The sequence below is a fragment of the Nematolebias whitei genome, chromosome 23 (genome assembly GCF_014905685.2).
Source record: "Nematolebias whitei isolate Nwh7 chromosome 23, NemWhi1, whole genome shotgun sequence".
Lineage (NCBI taxonomy): Eukaryota > Metazoa > Chordata > Actinopteri > Cyprinodontiformes > Rivulidae > Nematolebias > Nematolebias whitei.
The window spans coordinates 6466747-6484052 of record NC_056520.1 but is presented as its reverse complement, the minus strand read 5'-3'; the positions used below and the strand labels follow the sequence as shown (position 1 = coordinate 6484052).

At 40.2% G+C, this 17306-nt stretch overlaps 1 protein-coding gene across 1 annotated transcript in view; it reads right to left on the bottom strand.

Moving 5' to 3' along the window:
• The window catches only part of LOC119428912 (male-specific lethal 3 homolog), a 17231-nt gene extending 13354 nt beyond the window's left edge, over positions 1 to 3877 (bottom strand). Inside the window, exons 1-5 of the mRNA XM_037696610.1 lie at positions 3650 to 3877; positions 2535 to 2617; positions 2355 to 2450; positions 2070 to 2164; positions 1128 to 1225 (exon numbers count right to left, since the gene is read on the bottom strand). Coding sequence (XP_037552538.1) covers positions 1128 to 1225; positions 2070 to 2164; positions 2355 to 2450; positions 2535 to 2617; positions 3650 to 3748 — 471 coding nt within the window. The 5' untranslated portion in view covers positions 3749 to 3877. The remainder of the gene's footprint in view (positions 1 to 1127; positions 1226 to 2069; positions 2165 to 2354; positions 2451 to 2534; positions 2618 to 3649) is intronic.
• Between the last annotated feature and the right edge of the window lie 13429 nt (positions 3878 to 17306).

Here is a 17306-nt window from a genome sequence, read left to right as displayed (position 1 = left end):
AAAGCTAATGCCGCTAATGTTAGTTCTACCAATGTTAATGCTAATACAAATAATGCTAGTTCTATTACTGTTAATGCTAGTTTTTTTTTTTTTTTCATTTAGCCTTTATTTATCCAGGTAGTCTCATTGAGCCACGAGAACTCATTTTCAAGAGAGACCTGTTTAGGAGCACATGGTGGGGTTAAGGGCCTTGCTCATGGGCCCAGAGTGGGGCGAATGAGGGTGGGGGCAAGTGTGGGTGTTTCACCTACCCCACCCACAATTTTGATGTTGTCGGGGCCGGGGTGAGAACCGGCGATCTTCGGATCACAAGCCCACCTCTCTAACCTCTGCGCCACCACTCCCCCAAATAGTTCGATTATAGTTAATGCTAATACTGCTAACGCTAGTTCTACCAGTGTTAATGCTAATACTGCTAATGCTAATTATACCAAATGTTAATACTGCTAATGTTAGTTCTACCAATGTTAATGCTAATACAAATAATGCTAGTTCTATTACTGTTAATGCTAGTTCGATTACAGTTAATGCTAATATTGCTAATGCTACTTATATTGAGAAAAATGCTAATACTGCTAATGCTAGTTCCACCAATGTTAATGCTAATACTGCTAATGACAGGCAGGTTGGAGGATTGAAGAGAATTTATTCATGTTGATTTTTATTTTGTTACTTTACAGATCAGTTAAAATTAAACTTACCCTGCTCTGTTCAGCAAAATACGCTACATTTTATTGCTCCCTGCTTCATCTGTGCTTAACGTGAAACTTAAAGTGAATGGCCATGACTTGAAAATAGTCCGCTTGCAAACTCTGCTGGATACATTGTACAATTATGTCTTGTTGTAAGTGAGGACACGGCTCATTCCCAGTGTTTACATCAGCGAATAATGAGAATGATCTCAGCTACATCTCCAAACGCCTATATCAAGCTAAAATATCGGCCATACCGATATATCGGTTGGGCTCTCCCAAGAAGTCACATTTGTTTAATTTATTTTAGATTTTTTACTATTTGGCATCCACAAAAAAAACCTCCAAAATCTCTCGACACAATTAACTTGTAAGTGACACCAACTGGAATATACATCCACGTTTGGACTGCTGAAGTAAAGAAATGCACTTTACCATTTTGTTGATATCCTCAGAGAATGTGCTGTCGCCACTGTTTGAGGATTCAGGATCAGAGTCGTCTCCCTCACTGCTCCCTGAAGTCGAAATCAAACCTAAAAACAGGAAGAAGAAAAAAATATATATATACTTTAAGTGACTGCTGAGGGAGGCTGGGAGCTGCAGGTTAGGACACAGAATGATTTCTCACAGTAGGCCTGTCGCGATAATCAATTAATCACGATAAATTAAAATTATCGAACTTTTCATTTATCAGCTTTACCGTTTCTTCGTGTCTCTCTTTCTACTGAAGACACTGGATGACAAAAGGCTCAACTCCGGTGCTCTTCACTGACCCCTCCCTTTTTCTTTTCTCTTTAAAATCTATTTTAACCGTCCAAAATCGCGTTCTTGGATCGTTAAAAGCAGCTAAGCTGAGAAGCTAAGCTACAAGCTAAGCTAACAGGCCGACCTCAGGGAAAAAAACATCTTGTTGAAGCTCCAAAATTCACGATTGAAACCCGTGCCTTTGTGTAAAAAGTTGTTTTTTTTCCTGCAAAAATAAGCTGAGAACTTGTTTACTGATTTTTTTATTAAAAGCTTTGTGTGACAAATGCTATGCTAAAGAGCTCAAACCACACCGAGCGTCAGCCATTTTGAGAACCAAAAAACAGGAAGGAGAGACAGCCCATGTCACGTCAAGGGGCCTCCCTCCCATTTTTCTTAAAGAGACACGCTGCTCGCTTCATCACTATCTATCCTTCAGTTCAAACACTTATACTGCCATCCGGTGGTCGAAAAATGGTACTACACTCAAAACAAATTCACCAAAATTTCTTCTTCAATTTGACAATAATTGCTAGTAATTGTCCAATTTCAAACAATATTATTGTTTATCGCAATAATTTCTGAGACAATTAATCGCCCACCAAAATTTGTTATCGTGACAGGTAAACTCACACGCGTCATCGCTGTCGTCCTCTTTGGGAAGAGTCTTCAGAGAGGATTTAGAATCGGACTGACGGCGACGCCTCTTCGTCCATCCCTTCTTCTTCCTATCACAACAGAAAGAAAGCACTATTAGGACAAAGTGAAAGGTCACATCCAAAACTTACCGACAGCAAAACGGTGTTTGATTAACAGAAGATAAATTGTTGAAGCTAACGAAAAGATTCTGCACTCGATCTTAATTTATGTACAACGCCCAGAACTTTCTTTATGAACACTAAAAAAACCTGGACTTACATGCGACCCAGCGCTTTGCGAGCCAGTTTACGTTGCAATGTTCGGTTTTCCTCCGAGTCCCTTAGGACATGATCCTCTGCAGCCCAGCGATCCCAGCTACACAAACATATACACAACAGCAACTTTAAGGTGCAAGTTCAGCAAAAGGACATTTTGGATGTGCAGTATCGAGGTTATTACCTTCTGCTCCAACCGTTGAAGTGAATCAGGTACTTTGGGACTCGCCTTCCATGTTCATCCGTACCGATCAAGACATCAAGGACCTGCAAGGCGATGATAATAGTAAGCGCACTATTGTCAGATTTAGTCCACAAATGTCAGTCCCCATATCAGGGACTTCACTGGGTCTTACTTTTTAAAGTTAAATGTTTCTAAGACAAAGGAGATGGTCATTGATTTTAGAATAGACACTTCAGTTGCAGCTTCTGAGGTGGTGCATCAATTTAAATATCTGGGAACTGTTCTTGATGAGAAACTGACCTTTGACCCCCATGCGAACTCACTAAAGGTACTTAAGTAAACATTAAAATCAAACCTAAGTCAACTTGCAGACATTTTCAGGACAGTCAATGCTAGCTAGCAAACATTAGCAAAGGCTAGTTTGCGCACAACTGGTGTCTTTAAGTCTTTTTAAGTCTTTAAGTTGGCCACACAACTTCAGGAAACACTGCAACCATCAAAACTATAAATCATACTCAAGTACAATGTGTTGCATTTAGATATAAACGTGTTTTAATTAGCAAACAAAACCAAAGCAGAGTTAGCAATGCTAGCACTGAAGTGGTGGAAACCATAAGCTCACAAAACAAGCAAAAGTTAGTGTCTTTAAGTTTGCAAAACATCTTTAGTAAACAATGTACATATAATAACTATAATCAAACTTATGCACATTGTGTTTTATCTGAATATAAATGGAATGTTTTTGTTAGCATTAGCAACGCTAGCACTCAAAATACAATAAAATGACCCACAACTAATGTACTCGACGTTTTTTAAATGCATTAGATATGGTTTTAGGAGCAACAAATAGTTTCTAAAGCAAGTCACATCTCTGCAGAATTTAAATGTTTGTTTTTTAACTCGTCCTTCAACCACAAATGTAATCCGACGTACCCGGAAACACCATCAAAACAAACAGCTAGCGTTGAATCAGATCAGCTAAACCTTATTTATTATGTGGCCTAGGTAGGCTTCATGTCCAGCCATGAAAACGACCAGCTATTTTAGTTAAAATGACGCCTATATATATAAAGTTTACACATCGAAACGCCACATTAGGTCGGTTGAAACGTTACCTTAGCGTCATACAAGACTTTAGCCTTGGTGGGGTCTGGTTCAAAGCACAGGACTCGTTCTCCTTTGTGAAACCGATATTTAATTCCCCGCGAATTCATTTGTTCATGGCGACGAGTGGAAGAAGAAACATCGATCGAAATCCCTCAAAACTCCTTATCCTTAACCCTTTGCTTTCCTGCGAGAGAGAGGGGGAGTCTTTCCAGCAAAGCGTGGAAAGATGGCGCTGTTCCGGAAGAGAGGCGAGTGCTGATGCGTTCAAAGAATGCTCGGAATTTTTCAATTTGCATTATGAGGATACGGGCAATTTTTCTTAGAGGGTAAAAATTGCGCATGCGTTATTAATTTTTATTATTAAAACTTAAAAAAATAAACTGTTTAATCATAACGTTCATAGCTTTAGATCAAATACATGGCTTTAGTCTATGAACAATTACAACTTTAAAACGTGTACCACAAGATCTTTAAGGCAGCAAAAATCCAGCAATTTGATTGGACATCTTTATTTTGAATAGGGTGACATCATAACTTTGCCACGAGGTGGCGGTATTAAAACAGATCTTTGCTCTGACGGTTCTATTTAACAACTAGAGACTTGAAAAGTATGCATAAACTACATATATTACTATATTTTAAATTATTTTGTTTCACTTATACATCTGTTTTTACAAATGCAAATTTTAATAAAAAAAAGGGGCCATGTGTGTTCAGTTATAGATCAATAACACAATAAGAATCTCTAACTGAATCCGTTCCAAGCATCCTGTATATGCAAATCTAAAAACCTGGAAGTCAACCATAGCTCAGACGCAAAACATCTTGTTTTGGTATTTGCGACTCTGGGAAAAAAGAAAAAAAAAAACGCTTTCCTTGAGGCAAAATAGAGCGAGAGTATTCACAAAAGCTCAACAATCTAATCTTCCTCTATTGGAACAATATGTCGACTCTTGAGTAAATAGTTCAGCGTGGGGTACTACGAGGAGAATGTGAAGTTCTCAGGCAGACATGTAAACGTTTAAATACATCGCCTGCCGTCAAATGTCCCATAGACCAGAGAATGGACTTTAAAGATTTTTTTTTTTAATTAATTTACCCTAAATAGATTTAAATATATCATAGTATAAGGACAAGACAAATGTTGTTAATGTGATCATCAATGTCAAACTATCGATGTGGGCTTTAATCGATTTGGTGTCTACTGTTCTCAGACTTTATAACATGTATTTTTTTAGCCTCTATCCATCTGAGAGGATGATCCACTGCAGAAAACCACAAAGCAGAATAATTTTTGCGTTAAAAGCTTCCAGGCAAAGCTGCTCTGCTATTGTTCACCAAATATGGACAGTGTGAATTTAACAGTGAACACGACTGGATGAATTGTTGGCCTCTTGATTTACTTCTACTCCCTCGTTTGACCCTGAGTGCGTCTTAATACCGCAACTCTCCTTTCCAATGGCAACAACAAAGTACAATATAGTATATACTCTCTTTGCAGCCCCCACCACACCTTCGTACTGTTTTTAGACGGGTCAGATCTATCCCTGTCGTTATCAGCGCCCTGTCATGTCGTGTTGTTTGTGTTGCAGCGCAGCTTCGTGAACTCCTTTATCAGGCGGCCTCCTCGCTGGGCGCTTTTCATTTTCCCCCCTCATGCTTTCACACACATGCCTCTGCTCCGTCGGTCTCTGCTTAACGTGCTAACGCTGAACTGCACAAACATCTGTCTGGCAATTATGCACAGGTGCATTAAGAGGTATTAATCTCGAGGCTTGGTGATTGTCTGGCTAATAATAGCACGCTGACATGCCTAATATTTCCAGACGGATGGATTAATGGCAGAGGAGGATTATTATGTCTATTTTCATCCAGGCTAAATCGTGTCTGTGCTTGACCTACCTTCTGATTATTGCATCTATCTACACAAGCCTATTGTGCTTACACATTATGAAACTTTGCAAATAATGTAGAAATCTATGGTCGTTCCAGAGGAGAAAAAACTTCTAGATTGGGGATTTTGGATGAGAATCTGGATGTTCTGGACTCAAACGTTAGTTCAAACGGATACAAAGCTAAAGAAGTTGTGGGGAAATAACGTCTAAACTGGCCATTGAGCAAAACTGCTGCTGTCTGAACTCCACCCAACATCCCCCCCACCCCCTACTCCACTCCATCGCACCCCTCATCACTCACTCACTCGCCTTCTTGCTCTCATCCAGTATGGATCAACGCACAGACGTTCAGGGGAGAGCAAAGACAGGCTTGATCTGTCTTCACTTTATGGAGAAATTCTAGCCAGATGCTGCTTTTCCCAGCTCTCCATGGACTTTTACCTCCTTTTTTCCTGAACTCAAACTTCTTTTTTTTGTTGTTTTTGGTGTTGAACTGATCTAAATTAAGGAGACATGTCAACCGCGCAAGGACTCCTCAACAGCGTCTTCTCCTGCTCATCTCCTGCCTCCAAAGCCATAGCCAAGCGGAGGCTACGCCAGACCCGCAGCTTGGACCCTGCTATCATAAGTCACTGTGACACCGGGACCGATGGAGCAAGCGGAGTTCAGTTCTCTGCGGTAGACGCAGGTGCACCTTTGGAGCACCTCAGGGCCAAATCTTTACACACCAAGATCCCAACTCTGAGAGAACCCATCGCACCCTCAGTGTCTTCTCCTTCCATACCTTCAGATGTCTCCCCGTCCTCCAATTTCCAGTTCGACTATGATCTCGTGAAGCGTCCTAAAAGGAATACCGCCGGGGATTTACCGTTCATGGTGAGGGGACCCGGGGTTGCAACATCTGGAAGCACCGGCACGCTCTTCTCCCCACGGAGGTGGCTACAGAAGAAAGTGCAGCAGACCTGCCCTCATGCGTACATTGTGTGGAAATCAGAGGTAAACTTCTCAGTGAGGTGCACTACCATGTTTTACTCTAAGAACGTGAACAGACAAATGGGGATCCTCGTTCCAAACGACCTTTGACGCAAGAAACACTTGAGGAATTAGGGCAGCTTTAGTTCAGCTCTTCCACGTTTCAGTCCTGCTTGTTTTGATTAGGAGTCCGGCTTTCCAAAGTAAGAAGGAAATCTTTCAGGCGCTTTTAGAGATTAAATAACTCCAACAAAAGGTGCACTCAAGTGCAGATAGTTTTCCACCCCTGCTGCTGCCATCGTTAGCTTGGCTGGGCTTTTGTCTTCATGAAAAACGTCAAACTGAGTGTGAATGAGAAGCAGGCAGGTATGAAACCCTAACCAAAACATACTTGGTTGACTTATTTCAAGTGGGGTAAGAAGTGGTGGTGGTGGTGGGGGGTGCCTTGTAAGCTGCATACTTGGCACAAGTCCACATGCACTGGTGGAAAGTATGATAATTTTACTGATTCTTTAGAAGACGCTGCCTCTTTCCTTAAGTTTTGTTGTTTTTTGTCCTTAGCGTTACGGGGTGTGCGGGTGTACGTGCTGAGGCCCCTGTGCGTTCTGGAGTGAAGATCTTAGAATCAGTTCTCACGACTGGAAGAGGTCAAAAGGTCAAATGCACAAGTCATCGAAGAGACATCTAATTTTAAAAATATAGCAGCTTTGTTTGCGGTTTTCTTGCAGGGTGCCATGCTCGTCGTTTTCTTAAACGCACGCAACCGCACGTTCCCTTCCACTATTACCACTCGGTTTTCACTCCTCGGCACTTCCCACAGCTGTAGCTTTATTTTCCATGTTGTTTCCCCCATGATAAGGCTAGCGTGAGATCATCAGTGTGGAGTCATTAGTACAATCTGGACTGTGAAGTTATTGCACCTCAGAGGGTTTGTAAAGAAACAGAGCCAAGACATGTCATTGGTGTGCTGGGATGTCTCACTCTGTTGGGTGGGATGTAAAACACTGAAATGAAGGACTAACAATAAAAAAGTCTGCTAAAGAACTGCCAGATAACAAAACATTTTTTTAAAGTACATGCAAATCCACTTATTTAGGAGAAGGACCATCCTCCCCACTTTTCAGGGTTGAAATATGCTTTCCAGCATTGTTTTTAGGAAGAACTTTGGTCCAAATCATTGAGTGACAGCAAAGGTATTTAGTGGTCAAGCCATCAAATCACATTCACTTAATATTGCAACTTTAAATTATCTTTTCTTATTTTCTTTATGCCCAATTTCCAAACTCTTACAAATTTAACCAGAGTACTGCATACAGCACAAACTATTAAACAACAATCTATAGCAATGACCCAGATGAGCAAAGACCTTGTACAACATTTGATCTTGATTTGTGACCTTGACCTTGGAGCTGGGGTGTTTGAAAGTGCATGTGCATAAAGTTTTGTTAAATTATCTAGAACAGATCAGAAATTATGGTCGGACAAAAGAAAGTTGACATACGAACATAAACTATAATATCTACCTACCAACCTACCAACCACCCTTTTTGGATTGTGGAGGTCACTGGTGCTACAGTAAATTAAATTATAAATATGGGTGTGGCTGCCAAAGTTAGTGCAACTGGGCAACAAAACTGCCTAGAACACAGTTTTGAACATGGAAATGGCTATCTACATAGCAGTAGGTCGCCATTTTCAAAGATTTGCAGCAGGGCATGTGGCTACATAGCTTGCTGGTTGTACACACTCAAAATTAAGTACAATCATAACTGAAACTTGCCCATTTCTCTCAAACAGTTCAATTAAAAAAAAAAATCAATTCAAAAATACTTTATTAATCCCAAAGGGAAATTATTTGTAGTAATTACTCGTTATCCTCATTTCATTAAGAGATGTTATAGATGCTGATGGCTGTAGGAAGGAAGGATCTCTTGTAAAAGTCCATCCCACAGTGGATCCTAAGAAACTGGCTGCAGATGCCATCCGATCCGTCCACCCAGACTCAGCTGGCTTCTCGGTTCCCTCGGGCTGTAGGACCGCCCGAATGCCGAGCAGAACTCCTCCCAGAACGATGGCCACTCCTCCCAGCAGTCTGCAGAGCTCCTCGTTGTGTAGGTGCCGAGGGACGATCCTGTCCTTCCGCTGTCATGAGCCGTGTTTCCTGCTAGTTCCAGGTTCTCAGTGGTCAGGCACTCGAGCACAGCTGGCAGGTAGATGAGAATGCATCCACAGAACATCGTTTTCAACTCATTTGAGATTTGGGGCTGTAGTTGAGATATTATTTGAGCTTTTGAGATGTTAATCAGCTGCTGTTGGTTGTAGAAAACTGCCCTGTTGTCATGGTTACGCATCAAAACAAATGTCCAAAACTAAAAAAAAGTTTCAGTAAAAATCCTTCCAGCTGCACAGCAGAGGAAACAATCATCCAAAAAAATGGGATTTACATCCAGAAAAAGAGGAATTAAAGTTTCCAAAAGCAAAATCTCAGAATGAAAGTAACAGAGCTGCTCCAACATGCAGCCACCTTGAGCGGCGCAATTCTAGGACAAGACGAAAGCTGCAGCCCATTGATGTACTACCCTTCTTCTTGATGCTTGTAGCGGTCTTTCGAATTCCCCCTAAATCAAAGACACTCACCAAACAAAGTCCTTTGCAGTTTTTGTTCAATTTCGCAGGCATAAAAGACTGAACTGTAACCGTCGATCATGTGTTACTCTATCACAGGGTTCCTTTAACGCCACACACAACCCAACACCTATGTCCTTATAACAGCTTCGTCGTGGGTCTAACAATCCTCTAATCCCCTGAGAGTCCCTACAACTGTTTGGTTGGAAAGCACCTCATGTCACCTTGAGAACATTTAGTCGGAGGGTCTTGGGTGTCAGAAGACTATTTCTACTGCAAGAAACATTGAGAAAGTGTCTATTTCAAAGTTCAAATATTAGATATAATACATAATTTAAAAATAACTTTCTATGTGGAACAGCTGTGTATTGGTGCTCTTACCACATCGCCTAACCTCTCTCCCACTGTGTACATTGCATTTTCTGCTCTTAAGATCTCCGTTGACTCCGTCTTTTCAAGACTGTCCTATTTCAGAGATTAAGAAGAACACTGCTCCTTGGCAGGAGCTACACCTGACAAGAATCATAATGTTCTATTGTTTAACATAAACTGGATCAGCGCACCGTAATAACATGAATAAGCCACTGTTTGAACTCTTCCTAAAGCACTTTTCAAGTGCACAGCAAGTAACGTGAGCCGTTGCGTTGCAATTCCAAACATTTACTCGAATTGAGACCTGGTTGTAAACCCTTTGAGTGTATACTATAAACTGAAGTGTGTAGGACAAGCTGTGATGGGTTCAGTTGCCTTTTTAAGGAGGGAGACAAGAGCAGGGAGACGAGAAGCGGAGCACAAACAGAGACGAGGCAAAGATGTAATGGTTTACAGAAAAATCAAGGGTTGACAGCTATATTGGCAATGATTGCTCAATATGTTCCCCTCCAATGGCCAGATCATTATAGTTGAAAGATCAATGATGTAAAAATCATGAAAGAAATACTTTGTTATTACATTGCGGAGCTCAAGGCCTGGACTTGTGAGATTTTTGGCTCTAAAATTGGACATCGCATCAACGCTTGCAAAATAGCACGAGCATAAATATATCCTGCTTTTATTAAGCTGGAATTCTTAACATTAATACGTGAAGGATATACTGAACTTCTGTTTCACACCTTGCTTAAATATGGACTAAAGAATGCATAAAGGCTTGGCAAGAAGAAAGAAGCCAGCTCTTGGTTCTTGGTTGTTTATGGAGCGCCAGTATGTCGACACTGGATTTCTATTTTTAGGCCGGCAGCACTTACCCCGAATGCTTTAGAGCAGAAACTAAGTATTAAAGAACATTTCCTACAATAAGATTTTAACAAACTCAAAAGTCAGTCTTTAACGTTTAACTAGAGAAATTGCATTGCTTGAAAAAAATACAGTGTGAACGCTTATTGCTGAAGAACTTGCTGAAAAACAGCTGAAATTAGCTAAAAACACGCTGAAATGGAAAAACAAGCATACGTTAGTAGAAGAAAGCAGAAAGAACATTTATTTGCTGAATTTGGTTTATATTTGGCACAAAAAACAGTAAATTAGCTACAAAAGCTGATTTTAGCAACAAAAAAGCTGAAAAGTAGCTGAAAAAGCAAAAAGAAGCTTAAATCACCAGAAGGAAGTGGAGAGAGCACATTTTAGCTGAATTAGGCTGAAAAAAGTTGAAAGGAGCGCAAAATATGTGGAATTAGCTGAAAAAGCTCAACTTAGCAAACAAACAGCTAAATAGTAGCTGAAATAACTTAAACTAGCGTGAATAGGCTGAAAGGAGCATCACAAGCTGAAATTATCATAAAGAGGTTAATTTGGCTGAAAGTACCCGGAATTAACACAAAAAACTTGAATATATCAGAAATCAGCTGAAATTAGCTAAAAATGCTAAAAAGGTAGCTGAAAAGGCAGAACAAGTTTCAACAAGCAGAAGAAAGCAGAGAGAACACAATTGCCCAATTGGGCTTAAAGAAGTAGAAATGAGTACAAAAAAGTGGAAATTATCTGAAAAAAGCTGAAATAAGGAAAAAAGCTGAAAAGTAGCTATAAAGCAGAAAGAAGCTTAAATTACCAGAAAGTGGAGAGAGCACATTTTTGCTGAATTAGGGTGAAAAAAGTTTAAATGAGAGCAAAAAATGTAGAATTAGCCCCCAAAAAATCTAAATCAGCACAAAAACAGCTAAATAGTAGCTGAAATAGCATAAAATGCTGAAATGCATAAATAAGCTGAAATTAGCAAAAAGTAGTTAGAAGAAGCACACAAATGTTGCAGTCAGCAGAAAGAATCTAAAAGGAGCACAAAACAGCTGAAAGTAGCTGAAAAGAACATTTAAATTTGCACAAGGAAGCTGAAAGAAGCTGAACCGGAACAAAATGTGAAAGGAGCAGTTACAGGTTGTAAACAGATCTAAAGATTTGAAGGAGGTAAAATGAGCTCAATTCATTTTCTATGACAAAACAAGTGGCATAAAAGGCTAAATATTTCAAAACTGAAGTTGCACCAACACCAAAAGTCACAGCAGGACTGTCCTGAAAGAGCCGAACGTTTTGATTTATGATTTGTTGATATAGCACAAAAATTGTGGAACGAGAATGATGCCGAAAATTGTATTGAAGAACAATGGATCATAAGTATTCACACAAAGTTTGAAGCTAAATCTTCATTTGGAATAATCCATCTGTCAGAATGTTCTCGAATCTTAAGAAAGTGTAAAATTAGCCTTTTTTTAAATGCTTTCAGTTGTGCTCAGTGGTTCAGTACCTCTGTACTTCACTTGATCTCTGTGTGGAATAAACAACACTTAAAAGTTGCAGTTGCTAACATGTAGTCGTTTCCATTCTCTAAATTCTCCTTTGGCACTCATGCTGATTTATGTTTATGTTTTTTGCTCAGTTGCTCCACTACTTTGGTCTAGATGGAAATATCTCAAAGAAATTGCAATAGGAAATGTAGTTTGTTTTGTATTATGCCCTCACCCACTAAAACAAAACTCAACATTTGTTCAAAGGCCAGAATCCTTCATGTTTCTAATAAACATGGCCATTAGTTTTCTACTGTATCTAGATAGCATTTTCCACACATTTTCTTGTCATATAAAGCAATAATTCAAATCTTCTTTGATCAGATTCTTGGATGGTCTGAGAATCAGCACCTCCAAAGCTGAGGCCATGGTCCTCAGTCGGTAAAGGGTAGACTGCCATCTTCGGGTTGAGAATGAGGTGCTGCCTCAAGTGCAGGAGTTCAAGTATCTTGTGTTTTTTTGTTAGCCAGTGAGCAAAGAATGGAGCGTGAGATCGACAGATGGATCAGTGTTGCTTCCCCAGTATTGTGGCCTCTACGCCGGTCCATTGTTGTGAAGAAGAAACTGAGCTGAAAGGAGAAGCTCTCCGTTTCCAAGTCGGTCACCGTTTCTACCCTATGGTTGCAAACTATGGGTACTGACAGAAAGAGCAAGACTGTGGACACAGATGGTCGAAGTAAGTTTCTTCTGCGGGGTAGCTGGGCTCTCCCTTAAAGATAGAGTGAGAAGTTAAGTTATAGGAGAGACTCGGAGTAGAGTTGCTGCTCCTCTACAATGAGAGGAGCCATTTGAGGTGCATCTGGTAAAGATGCCTCTTACCAGATGGTTCAGGTAATCTGGTAAGGATGCCCCCTGGATACCTCCCTAGGTAACTTTTCTGGGCATGTCCAAATGGGAGAAGACCCAGAACATGCTAGGGAGACTATATCTCATGGTTGGCCTGGGAACACCTTGGAATCTTTTCAGAAGAGGTAGAAGAGGTGGCTGTGGAAAGAGATGTCTGGGCCTCCGTAAGCTGCTAACCCCTTTGAATTGACTCAAGATCATAAGAAAGATGACAAATGGATGGTTAGATGGATAGTTTAGATCTTATGACACACGTTGCTGTGAAAAGGCTATGGACAATTGAAATCTTACATGTTGTAGACAGCTCTTTGAATGATCCGGGGCGGCTGTGGCTGAGTGGTTAGAGCAGTCGTCCTCCAATGCAAGTGTTGGGGGTTCGAATCCACCAGCAGTCACATGTTGAAGTGTCTCTGGGCAAGACAATGAACGCCTCATCGCCTCCGATGTGTGTCCCATCGGTGTATGAATGTGATAAAGCACCGATTAGTCTCTTTAGAATGATTTGTTCCATTAGCTTTGTAGAGATCTAGTAGAGTGCTGTATGAATGGGTAAATGAGGACACAGATTGTAGTGTAAAGCGCTTGGAGTGTCTTGATAAGACAGAAAGGAGCTATAGAAGTACAGTCCATTTACCATCCAGTTTAACGTCTGGTCAGAATTAAAACTTATTTATCCAAAACCTTTTAGATAATTTCTAAATAACAACCATGTTCGTAGACGTAAATGCTAAAATTGGGTTAGAATTTGTCTGGAAGTGAGTGGTTTTATTATTTTAAAAAGATATCTAAACATCTTCATAGATGCTTCATAGTCATCTGCGTATTGCTGGAATGGCTTAAATAAATCCCAACAATCTTTTTATGAGCTAAAGTTGTATTTTCTGGCTTTCTAGTGCTTCTTTGATTCTGCAAAGCAAACCCACACAGAGAATGTGAATGGTGACCCGTGCTGGCACATCCATCACAATTGATTCCTGTATCAAATTGTTTGTAATTCAATGACTATGTATCACAGGCCAAATGGACAGAGCTTGTGAAATGGAACCAGCCCATGGACCACCACTTGACAATTACTGCTTTAAATCCTACAGACATCTTGTAAACACCAATAGGTTTAGGAACAGACTATGGTTAAACACCAACTAACTACTTTGTAGAATACATACACAGAATAAGCATGGTTTTTATTTGCACATATAACTGAAGTAAAACATACAGTATGAAGAATTGATCTTTTTTATTGTATTGAAATGATGTGTATTGTAAAAACTGTCTGGGCTTGCATTTCAAGAACTTTGTTGTCTGTTTATCTGCTCTAACATTTGCATAAATTACAAAAGACAGTTTAATATAATGTATTATTTAGAAAAGAAAAAGCAAACCCATTGGCTATAGATGTGGATCTTTATAAAAATCTTTCCACTTCTCGATGATGCTCTAATAGAACCTGATGGTGCAGCTACCATTGTTGTACATTCTTGGTTTTATCTCGATGCTCGAGTCTCACCGAGTTATCTTGGGGCGTATTGCCTCCCTTAATGTGAGATTAACAAGGAAATTTGAGCTCTGGAAATATAAACATGCTTGAAACGCAGCTGAGGAATGCCTATATTCTTTGTTTGGGGAAGAACTGACTAAAAAGGAGGTTTAAAGATCATTTTTAATTTAAGGCCTAGAATTCCTTTAAAGAAGGCATATTGCCGGTCGTCGTTCAGGCCAGAGTTTTAAACTAATATATGTTAAACAAGAGCACAGCGTACGGCACATTATATGCCCGTCAATAAACTTTATATTGCAATACAGCAATTTATAGCAGGGGTTCTTAACCCTGGTCCTTGAGGAACACCATCCTGCATGTTTTAGTTGATTATCTGCTCCGACACACTTGATTTTAATTAATGGGTAATTACCAGCTTCTGTAGAACAAGATAAAGTAATTAAATCACTGAATCAGGTGTGTTAGAGCAGGAAAACAGTTAAAACATGGTGGATGGTGTTCCTGAAGGACCAGGGTTGGGAACCACTAATCTATAGGACTGACCCGGACAAGCAGAGACCTTGTATAAGAATTGCCCTTGATTTGTGATCTTCACCTTGAAGTTGGGGTGATGAAAAGATTATGAGACTCTCCGTGTATCTATGATGCATATGCGTATCAAGTTTCATTAAATTATATTGAGCAGATCAGATGTTACTGCACAGACGAGAACGTTTACAAATGTATGGACGGAGACCATACCGTAATACGTCTGCCATCTACAAGCGTATAGAGATAAAAGTTATATTTGCTGTGGTCAAACTTTAAAAAATAAGCATGCACAATCCTATACAATACCACAAGAGCTCACAATCAGACTTTCACCTACAACCACAGCAAATTTTACTTATTGCCATTTTGGGGCTAGTTAATGTTAATTATCCGTGACAGTTATCTTAAATAAAGGTGACTCCTAAAGCTATTCAATTATTGTCATCATTGTATGTTCCCATACACAGACGAAACTGGCTCTCTGCTTTTAACCCATCCACCACTACGTGGAGCAGTGGGCAGCTATGAAGGCACCCGAGGAGCAAATGAGGATGAGGTGTCCTGCTCAGAGACAACACGAGGTGTGTCATGGCCGGGGATCAAGCCCAGGACCTTCGGGTCATGGGTCGGCTGCCCTGCCCCTACACCATCTCGGCCCCTAATGTACCCCCCCCCCCCACACACACACACACAAAAAATAAATTTCTGAAAGTTTTGTTGGAAATGTATTCATTGGTTCATACAATATTTTGCTAACAAAAACGGGATAACCATCTGTGACATCCTGATGCATGCTCAATAATCAAGGTAGAAAAGTCTAACAAAGTCAGGTCCTCTGGTTGGATTCATCCAACCATCCATCCATCCATTATCTTTTACCTGCTTCTTCCTTCTGGGGTCACTGGTGTCCATATCCAGCTACCAGTGTGCGAGAGGCGGGGCGCAGCCTGGTGTTGTGACTTCAAAGATTGAAGAAAATGAAAAATAAGCAGTCATGCGGCTCAGCTTTAGTTCTCCTGTTTACTTCCTCATTTTCGTTCTTCACCTCCTCCGTCTCTGTGTACAGCAACATTTTCAACATACAGTGTTACAGCGCCCTCTGGTGCCCTTTCTATGCAATAACAATTCTATAGCAGAACACAACACCTGGACAGGTCTCCAGTCAGGGACACTTGGAGACAAACAAGACAAAAAAACATTCACTCTCATTCAGCCTAACATACATGTTTTTGGTCTGTGGGAGGAAACTGGAGTACATGGAAAACACCCATGCATGCATAAAGAGAACATGCAAACTCCACCCGGAAAGAACCCAGGCCAGGATTTGAACCTACTTGCTGAGCGGCAACAGCTCTACCAACTGCGCCACCAACATGCCCAGTATTTGAAACCTTCAGTAACAACAACAACAACAAAAAAAGAGTAAATTTTGGGTTGTTCTTCCTTCCCAAGCATTGAAGAATGAACTGCAGCACATGTTTGCCATTGCTTCAGATGTAAACCCTACAAACGGGGGGAGTTGACACAGGTCATGGCTCCATGCCAAAAACTAGCTATCTTTTTTTTCCATCAAGTGGTTTATTTTGAAATGTTTATAACAGCACATGCTCAAGTTTTTTTCCCAACCCCAAGTAAGTATAGTAAAAAAAAAAAGCTTTATCGTCTTTTCTCTTTAAACTGCTTGTTGCGAACAATCCCAGTTTTGAAGTTTGCACTTTGAAAACATCAGAGAGACCTGACCCGTCCACCATCCTTCACCAAAAACAATGTTTTCACTATTAAACACTTGTGGGTTTTGGACACAAAATCAAAGTCAAATTTTCCAAGAATTCTATGACTAGTTGCTGCGCCGCCATTAGCTCTCACCGTTCTAGACTGTTTTCATTTATAACACCAATTAATATATAAACTCAAGCAGGAGAAAAAGCTGCACGGTGAATATGTTCACAAGCAGATGATGCGTTGACGTCCGTTAGGAAACAGAAACGCTTGAACTTTTTAACCTAACTGCTGTCCATTTAGTCTTTCCTCCCTCATATCCTCCCTGTTCTCTCTTAAAATGATGAGGCTGTGCTGGTGGACCTTCATCGGCTGACATTTTTGGAATTCTGAAAACAAGAATACAAACTTTAAAAAAATATATAACCTTGGACTGTTCAGCCAGGTTTCAGAGGCCACACAAACCTATTTAGTTATGCTTCACCTTTACAGTTTCTGTGAGACAGACAGACAGACAGACAGACAGACAGACAGACAGATAGACAGATAGACAGATAGATAGATAGATAGATAGATAGATAGATAGATAGATAGATAGATAGATAGATAGATAGATAGATAGATAGATAGATAGATAGATAGATAGATAGATAGATAGATATGGCTAGCTAGCTAGATAAGGCAGATAGGGAGATAGACAGACAGACAGCAAATATACACACATACAAACAGGTACATGCATATGTACATACACATACAGTATACACATATATACATATGCATATGTACATGTAAATATACATAC